Genomic DNA, 9,838 nt, shown 5'->3' on the forward strand with positions numbered 1-9,838 from the left:
AGGAGAGGGTCAAGCTTTGTCTCCTTGTGAGAGCATGTCTGTGCCTCCCATTGCTATGACTTTCAGCTCATCCAAAGTTGCAGCTTCTCTCCCAGCTGGTTTGGTGTTGTAATGCTAAAGAGAAAGGGATGATCACGTGCAAGAGGTACCAGTTGCCATGGTGTTTTTCTGCAGCAGTTGCCTGTTTAGACTATGCCCCCAACCACTCCTCACTCTAAGATCTGGACTACCAGAGACCAGCAGAGTTGCTGTATGGCTTGTGGGTATCAGGGATGCAGAGTCAGTGTTTTATTCCCTCCTTCCCACCTCCTTTGCAGAAGGAAAAAAAGGCTCCCATGCAAATGAAACTGACCACAGCAGGAAGTTTTTCAAATTTGCATCTCAAAAAGAGGGAATGGCATGGTTGGAAGGGCCCCACATTCACATTGTTTGGGTCCATGTGTGCTAGCAGTAGAGTTGGGATCACACCAGTCATTATGCATCTACTCCAGATCGTTCTATTGGAGCTATGAATCACAGCCCTAGACTTCTTCAACTTGTTTTCCATTTACAAGCCCCCCACCATTAAGCCATCTCACTTTTTAAAACTGTCTTCATCTTATGCTCAGGCAGCTTGCTGCAAAGATAGTCAATCCAAATGTTTTGTTTTACAACTCTCTTCAGCCCCAGCCAGCATGGTGGCCAGGGATCGTGGGAGTTGATGGTCCGAAACATGGAGGTCACCAGTTTGCCTATTGCGATTACAAGCCCCTGCCGAGAAGATCATAGCAACTGTGTAAAGCAGCTCAATATATCTATATATATATATAAATGTAAAAACGGCATGTGGGTGTGTTTCCACTTTTCACCGAAACCACTTGACCGATAGCATTCAAATTTGCACACAACGTCCCATGCTACCGTGAGATTAATCTTATAAAGTTTGCTAAGACAGATGTCACACTGATGCCACGTAAAAAACCCCAAACCCAGTGTTCCGGAACTCACAAATCACCTGCAAGTACATGCTGGGAGCACAGGAGAGATTGTAACCCAGTGCCCTCTAGCGATGGCTACACTGGTACTACACCTAGGAAACCTACCCTCTCCACAGGCTCAGCTTTCCAGACAAGGCCGAGTGGAGGTAGGGCCTTGCCTGGGGGGGGGGGCGGCTGCCTGGGGGGGGGCGAATAGATCATGGGTCAGAACAGGGTGGGCCCAATCACAGGGATGAACCGGGGGATGGGGGAAGGAGAGACAGGGATAGGTAATGGGTCGGAACAGGGGGAGGGGAGACATAGGGATGCGCCTATGTAAACATAACACACACAAAACAGGGGGACTCTGAAGGTGAGGGGAGTCTCAAGGAGGACTCTGAGGCTCCATTTAACAAACTGAGCCACCACAACGCATTGCAGGGCCAGCTTGTGTGTGTATATATATAATCGCAAGCCAGATGAGTTTTAAGGGGGGGGGAGTTATCCTATTGTTTTATCAGAGCTTTAAAAAATTCTAGTACATCATGGGTATCAACCATGCATCAATAAAGGGATGCATGGTTGTGATGTCAAGATGTGGGTTTTGATACCGTACTGATGAGAAGGAACGTGACTATATTAAGAAGCACTTCTGTTTTAAATATCAGATATTGAATTCTGAGGCTTCTTCTGTCCCACGTGGAACAATCAGAAACGGCTTAAGACAGGTTAGGGGCCGGGGTAGAAATTCCAGCTCACCAACCCCTCCCCCCCACACACACACACTCCAGTGGTGCTGAAAACATAACAAATATGCCACCCAATTGTACACTATTCATGTTTCCTCAGACATCTATCAATACCTCCAGCTTGCTAGGAATCAACAAGGGAGAGGCCTTGCTGGTGGGCTTTGCTCTGACCCCACAAGCGATCTTTTTTGTTCTTGATCGCTCTGTGGTAGCGCCTACGTAAGTGTACTCAGCACTGCGGTCCAAGTAACAGACAATTTGCCACACTTTTTACAACACCTGAAATCTGCTGCCTGGTGCAGGCTGTTTCACCCCTTCTAATGGCAGCTCTGGCCCTGGACACAATGATGACACATGCTTCCCACTTCCCAGTGCATTAGCTGTCATAAAGCAGCTTCATGATTTGCAACCTGATTGGTCTCATTGTCAAGAAAAGATTAAAGAGCAAGGCAGTCTCCTTTCATCTTCCCTCAAAACACAGTCTTTCTCTCTCTTTTTTGCTTGCTTGTTAACCACTTGTACCAGTCAAACTGTTTTAGTCTACACTTCAGAAACTTCTGGCGTGATTTATAACATTTAATAACAGGGACAGCTCTAGGGAGGTGCAGTTTTTTCACAGCCCTTAAATCCAGGCAGGATGGTGGGAGGCAGTTTTGTAATTTAAATGGAGAACCTCTTGGTGAATTAACTTCCCACTTTATAAAACTCACTGGCAGGACTTTGGGACAGAAGTCCAGGGCCCCTCTCAGCAGAATGAGCAGGAGGGTTCCCCCCCCCAATGCAGCAGGGCTGGCTTTGAAGTAAGTGAAGTAATACACATTACTGTCTAAAGAGGTGGCCCCTGTAAAGCCCAGAGTCTAAAATTAGAAATGTAAAAAAGCAGAGGTGAACCGGTCAGAAGTTGTTAAATATGCAACAATAAAAACACACATCTGGACTTATTTTATTCCCACTGCATTTGGTTTAGAAACAACAGACTTCAAAGTACAACTGGAAGAGATGCTGAATGCTAGTAGCATGCTTTCGTTCCCTATTTGTCCCCTCTCAACTAGCTAAGGACTCTAATACCCTGTTTCACTGATATTCTGAAAGACACCTCTATTGCCCCTATTGTCCCATATTACCCCTATTGTCCAAACCTATGCACATTTACTTGGGAGTTAGACCTATAAATTTCATTAGAATTCACTTTTGAGCTTAGGAATGCAGTTTAGGAATGCTAGCTTGGGAGTAAATCCCATGAACCCATTGCTAAATTTGCCTTCTAGAAAGATTTTCACAAAATCCAGTGGCTTACACAGTAAGCTATTACATATTCTGGCCAATGATGCATTTAAATCATTACACAACTGGATGCCACATTTTTCTTCTGTACATGATACTGGAAAGGTGTTTGAACTTTCATAAATACATTGTACATTCTATTTACAACTTCTAACAAGCTATGTGGATGCCTTTAACCCGCCATCCACAAAATGAATGGAATAATGATGGTAGGGAGGGTAGTAGAAGGTGCCAGACCCAGGCAGAGTATAGAAACCAGTCCCAGCAATGCTGAAGCAAGAACACTCCTCTGGTCCCGAATAATCATCTTCACCGTTTCACAGAACTGAAAAAAATCAGAGCAGAAATTTTTAGAATGCAAATTAAGGGCTGCTTCCAGTTGAGAAATAAACACATGCATGGAATCATAGATTGGGCAATGACCTTAAAGTTCATGTAGTTCAACCTCCTGCTGATGCAGGGAATTGCTACTGCAACACACTAAAAAGTGACCAGCTAGTCCTGGTTGAACAAAGGAGAGTCCACCACCTTCCAGGGAAGGAGGTTATATAGCAAATTGACTTACCGTAGGTAGCATTTAATTTTTTTTAATGAAATTTAGCAGGGCTAGTCCAAAATGTTTTGCTGTTACAAGCAACTATGCCACATGATCTAAGAGATGCACCCCAACATCCTCAGTGATGTTACAAAGGATCTTGAAGCACCCTTGTTTATTTGGGAGGACTCATAGCTTTGTGGAAGAGCACACCATTTGCATGCAAAATGCCACAGGTTCAAAACTTCCAAGATCTCAAGACAGCAGGGCAGGGAAACAGCTCTACCTGAGACAATAGAGAGACACTACAGGTTAAGAGTAGGTACCCCAGTGGCCAGGAACCCACTTCCCATCCACCTGAATTTCTAATTATCCAGATGCTGTGTGTTTCTAAAACCATTTGGATAATTATGTTCTGCATGATGACATTGGCTAGAATTTGGTTTCAGTTCTCTGCTAACTTTTACATGATGGTATTTCAGAGCTTTCTAGCAAGTCGGTTTTGATGGACTGAAACTAAATAATGCCTTAACTGCTTACTCTCTAGCCACCCCCATCTCAACTACCCCATCATTCCTGTGGCTTCAGGACAAAATGTCAGCAGAACTGTGATACCTACACATTTTCTATTTACTAGAATATTGCAGTGGGATGAGATGGCAGGAGTGAAACGAACAGAAAGGGGGAAAGAATAGTCTTCAGAATGTGCCAATCCACCAGTGACATCCAAGTGAGGCGTAGAGTAGTGAATAGTGGGGGTTGGCTGTTGTTGTTAAAGTGTATTGAAAATGAACAAATGAAGGCTTCAGAACTAGCTGTCCTACTTCTTAAGGAAACATAGCAAAAAAAAAAAATTAAACCAAACCAGGCAGCCTTAAGGGTTTAAAAGTTGCAAGTTCTCTCCAGCCAAGCCATTTATTAGACTAATAAAGCACTATACAAAAACTCTGTTAGATTAACAGTGCTGAACAGTAACACCAATTAAAATCTGGTTTTGTCTGTCAGAAACCTGGCAAACCTAAATGGCTTCATTGGCATTTCACACAGATTCAATATTTTTAAGAGAGAGGGAGAAATTAAAGCAAAATAGCCCTTGCTCTGTTCCTGCCTGCATTGGGTACAGAGAGGTAATACTGTATGTGTTCCATTCTAATTAGCCACCCAGAAACACTGCCTCTACTACAAGAAATTATTTGCTTGGTACCTAAATAAATCTGACGTACTTCCTTTTGCAGACTTCATCAAGTTGAGCTTGTAAAAGCACGCCTCTGAGCTAACCTGGGGCTGCTGGTAATACTGCCCCTAGTCCCTGCACAATGTACCTTTATTTCTCTTGAATGGTGGAGAAGAAATCAGCTCTGCTCTTAATACCACCATCCCCAGCTACAAAGGAGAATCATAACCTTGAATTTCAGGGCATCACATTTAGATGTTTGCTAAACCACACCAAAAATATCCTGTGTTTACCCTCTGATGGAAAGATGAACTTTTTTTTTACCTTTGCAATGCCAAACCCCTGCCTGTTAGAACAGTACACAGTGTACAATCTAAACCAGTGTTCATTTTCACTCCCTGTACCCAGCTGTCCCATATGAAGAGGGACCTATTTCTTTAACACTGTTAAGCTTGAGATGGAGGGTTCACATAGGGCCACCCTCAACAATATGAAATAAAACCCAACTCAAACATACATTCAGCAAAACGGGAATGAACTCAAGTTCTGCAGAGGATGTGCTGTGCTTCAGATGGCTGTTTTACATGCTCTGCTTTTAGATAGCAGCCAATCCAATGAATCAGAAGTTTTTACACACAAAAGATGAGAGTGGAAAAGGAAAGGACATACCTTAGCCCACACATTTTCAACCTTTTTGAGTCCAAGGCTCGCTTGACCAACTATATTCTTACTGCTGCACCCCTTTGGGGCTCAGGAGCCCAGTTATGTCACCCCTTGCCTGCAGAGCTGGCAGCCTCTCACCCCTTTTTCAAACACCCTCCTTTGTGGAATGTTCCCTCAGCCTCCTCTCCTTGGGAGTCCTCTGGGCAGCTGCCCCTGGTCTCTGAGCTGCCCCCGCGCCCCAAAGAGAGGTGCCATCACACTGCCCCATGGGGGTGTGGGAAGCACCCCCTGGCCAGCCGCAGAGGCACCATTCACCTGGGGAGCGTGTAGCCAGGGCTGCTGGAACAAACAGCTGTGCAAGCCTTTGGGAGGCAGAGATGCAAGAGGGCATAAGATAAGGGAGGGAAGGAAGGAAAGAGGGACAGAGGCTAGTGTTGCCCACAACACCCCTTAGCTTTCTGCATGAGTATTAAAAAGCCAGATTCTGCAACGGCCTTGAACTGTAAGCCTTTCAGGGAATCACCATTTCTTTAGGGGGGGGAGCAGGGGAAAATATATACACTATATAGCAATTCCTGCAACCAGCACCATTGTCACTAGGTAGAAAGTACTCAAAATACCAAATCTAGCATCCTGTCAGCAGTCTAAGGCCAAATTCTATTTAGAATTGGTGGGCCCTTGCTAGAGGTCTGGGCTTGGATCTAAGAGAGGCAGGTGGAATGTTAAAACAATGACTTGCCCACTTTTGACTCGCAAGAAACAAAATTTAAAAGGACTGTAAGTATAGTCAAATCCTGAGCTGAATTAATAAATAATAATAATAATAATAATAATAATAATAAATTCCATTTATTAGGAGCAGGATTGGATGATCACCTCCACTTCTCCAATAGCAATGGGAAGATGAGCATTTTTCTTCAACAGAGAAAGCTCTAGTTAAAATCTTTTGGGAATTGAATAGCTCTCTGCCCAGGTTTGCTTTCAGACAGGAAAACTGGATAGCCGGTGCTACAGCAGGATCTCTAGACATCCTTGGCAGCATCAGCTCACACTGCCCTGTTCTCAGAGATGGAATGGCTGGACAGGTTTTTTTTTAGTTTTTTTGTTTATTCTGGCTCAGAGATACCTTAATGTTTGGATAGCAGGCAAGGAAAGCTTGGCCTTGAATCTTACCACTAACATAAAAGGCACTATATAGCTTTTTATGGATTGTTAGAGATTTTGGAACACGGTTGGTTACTACCGGTAATAGTTAAAGGCACAAGACTGAACCAAAAATGAAACACCCTCAACTCACACAGCTTACTTTATGTTCTGGGGAAGGAAAGTGCAAGTGAGAAATGCTTATAGAAACAGGTTATAAATGCACAACACGGAGTCCCATACAGATAAGCCACTGTGCAGTTGTCCCTTTGTGCTCTCAAAGCAAGGACTCTGAATCCTTTTGCCAGGTTGCTTGGCTAGATTTGTACAGTGGCAATTTACCTTCTCAGTCTGGAAGCTGACCGGAGAGCCATATCTGCAGAAGGTCACAAAATGTTCACAGTTGTTCCACAGCAAGCTGTATTCAGTGGCACCCACCAGCTTTTCTGCTCTGCAAACCACCTCTTCATCACGCAGGACGTTGTTCTTGAAGAGTTTGTCCATGTGGTTTACCAGAATAGAGCCTCCATAGGCAAAGTCCTCCACTGTGTCCACACGGATCCTGGCCATTTTAGCGATGACACCAAAGATTAGTCTCTTGTTAGTCACCACCTTCTGGATCTGTTTTTGGTCGTTGGTGAGAGCAGGCAGGATATCTGGCATAAGGTGAGCCACCCGGTTATCCCCCAGATAGATGCCAAAATGAATGAAGAGTGTTCGGGGCACCTCCAGCAAATCACCTGGCTTGAAATAGGTGGTATCATAATAACAGCATTGTTTCTTCTTCTCTTCTTCCTCTGCACCGGAGCCCACACCGAGAAGTTTGAAATTGGCAAGCAGCAGAAACTTTTCCAGTAGCAGGGATGCTATTTCATACATGGGGTTTTTCATGGTGCTGATCTTATTCTTATTCTGCGGCTGCAGCTGCTCTTGACTCATTCAGCTTCAGCATCTTGCCTTTTTATCATGGCAAGAGGGGCTGTCCCACAACCAGCATCAGTTTGGATTGGCAGATAGGCAAGTGGGTGGTTACTGTGGAGTGAAATAGACCTCTACTCAGAAAGTGACTCTCTCATAAACTTTTTACAAGAGTCCCAATTATGCATTCAGTATATAGAATGGGCACACATACAAAATCACCTAGACCATGTACTTATCAAAATGCAAGCACTTAGTGAATGAACAGCTTGAAAGCCTAGAATGATGTAAGTACCAATGCAATCATTAGGCATTTGATTCAGATTGTGATATATTATGACTACTGAGCCCATCCTGGGAGACTATTTGAGACACAAAAGCTGCAGCATACACTTACTTTGGAGTAAGTTGTCACTGAACTCGGTAAGACTTGCTTCAAAGTAAATACTGTATGCAGGGGTTTGGGTTACAAGGCTGCATACTTATGGCACCCTAAAATTATTTCCAAGTAAACATTAGAATTGCAGACTTTTAATTGTATAGATGCTTACATGAAAGTGAGCCCCACTGTGCTCACTGGGCCTTATTTCCTTGTACATATGTTTGCAGCCTTATTTTCAAGTAAGGAATAGGTTTTCAAACCATGCCATGTAGTCAGTGTTAGGAAAATGTTGATAGGTACCTCTAAGTGAAAGGTTTTTTTGTGTGCCATGCAAATTGGATCTGAGTTTATACATGTACTGATCGAAAGATACAGAGATATGCTTACTGATGAAAATGATTCATTTTTGACATAAACATGAACTCAGCTTGGTACTTAACATTTAAATATATATATCTGAATTAGCAAGATGGTGAGAGATCAAATGCCATGATAGAAGTTCATTTATTTGCATTTCCTATGTGAGTGTTCAAAGCATAACTTTCCACATAGTTTCCAGGTAAGATAGCATCAAGTTCCAATGCAAGATATATAGGGCTTTTGTCAAATGTGGTTTCTGTTTGGCAGAAGTTTGGGAAGTGGTTTGGTTTCCACCAGAATTGTAATGTATCCTTTTTATTTTAACTTTTAGAGAGGCAACAGATCTGTACAGAATTGGGGAAGGTATACATTTCTGTTATGACAAAAAACAAAAGCATGGGCAAATCCTTTCCACACACACACACACCCAGGTATTTTTTTCATGCACCATGGAGGTACTTGCAGTGTTCTCAGAAGGAAGGTGCTAAAAAAACTGGGGTGATGGAGAAGCAGAGTGATGGGAGAAAAGCAAGCGATCCTTTAAAAGTCATTCCCCCCCCCCTTTCAGAATGGGCCAGTATTTCTGCTCAAACGAAAAAATAAAATAGTGTACTGTAATCGTTGGCTGGCTTTGGGGAAGGGGGATATTAATGTTGCACTTCACACATCTATTCATGTACGGATATCCCCGTTTTAACTTTCTGCATTTCATTTCCCTCTGACGCCACTGTTTACACTGCCCTCCCCCACCGTGTATGTGAGTGAGTGAGTGTGCGCGCGCGCGCGTACCTGCAGGTGAGGATAACACTGATGACGTGGGCTTCGTTCCACGAAAGCGTCTGGCACGACAACTGCGCCAGCCTCGAGGTGCCACAAGACTCTGCGGCAGACTAACTGGCTGCCCCAGCCGAGAAAGCCAGAGAAACGCGCCAAAGGAGCCAGCCGTGCCTTGCGGTTAAGATTGATTCTCCGCTAATCCATTATGTGGAGGGGTCAATCCCAGCAAACAAAAGCCTCAACTCAACACCCACCCCAAGCCCATCAAGCTGCGATTCTCCCCTACCCGCCCTCCTCCTCGGCCCCTGTCGGAGGCTACTATGCTTGATAGCCCAGCGGAGCCTGCAGCTTTCCCGCGGGCTGCAAAGGATGATTGATGGGGGGCCATTCATCTTACCTGGAAGGCGACAAGGGCTTGACAGCCAGAGCGGGGGAGGCTTCTCCCCCACGCAACCCGCCCTTCTCTTTCTAGCGGCCCCTGCCAGACTCACTTTTTTGTGTATTTCGCCCTCCCCGCACTCCGGATCCGGAGAAGGAGAAAAGCGGCCACTGGAAAGGGGAGAGGGCGGGACACCGGGGAAAGGGGGCGGATCTCTCTCGCCTTGCGCTTAGAAGAAGCGAGAGCTCCCACCCCCTTTCCCCTTTTCTCTCAAAGCGCCGCTGGGACTGAACGGGGCAGAGGCGTGGAGCTGTTTCTCTTTGCCAAAACTTTGCAACGGATCCCGATGGGCCCTGACAGGACGAGTTTCCTTCCCCGCCCGGGCAGGCAGCGCTGCCTAAGGACCTCCCCGGAGGCGCAGCAGGATTGGCGGGGGCGGGGAGGGAAGAGGGAGGGAGGGAGGCGCACCTCAGGACCCCTGGCTTCCCTAACCAGTTACCAGGAAGGAACTCGCAGCC

At 45.1% G+C, this 9,838-nt stretch overlaps 1 protein-coding gene across 2 annotated transcripts; it reads right to left on the minus strand.

The window, feature by feature from the left end:
- Window positions 1-2,628: 2,628 nt before the first annotated feature.
- On the minus strand, window positions 2,629-9,580 carry LRAT (lecithin retinol acyltransferase). 2 transcript variants are annotated; one of them, XM_035112399.3, is made up of 3 exons: window positions 8,954-9,580; window positions 6,847-7,536; window positions 2,629-3,314 (listed from the first exon to the last, which is right to left on the minus strand). In XM_035112399.3, exons 2-3 carry the CDS (start codon window positions 7,441-7,443, stop codon window positions 3,162-3,164), a joined length of 750 nt encoding a protein of 249 aa, XP_034968290.1. In that variant the 5' UTR covers window positions 7,444-7,536; window positions 8,954-9,580; the 3' UTR covers window positions 2,629-3,161. The 2 variants fall into 2 exon arrangements, with proteins under 2 accessions (XP_034968290.1, XP_034968291.1); XM_035112400.3 differs by having other exon boundaries at window positions 9,339-9,579.
- Between the last annotated feature and the right edge of the window lie 258 nt (window positions 9,581-9,838).

The sequence above is a fragment of the Zootoca vivipara genome, chromosome Z1, assembly GCF_965207765.1.
Source record: "Zootoca vivipara chromosome Z1, rZooViv2.hap1.1, whole genome shotgun sequence".
NCBI classification, from domain to species: Eukaryota; Metazoa; Chordata; class Lepidosauria; order Squamata; family Lacertidae; genus Zootoca; species Zootoca vivipara.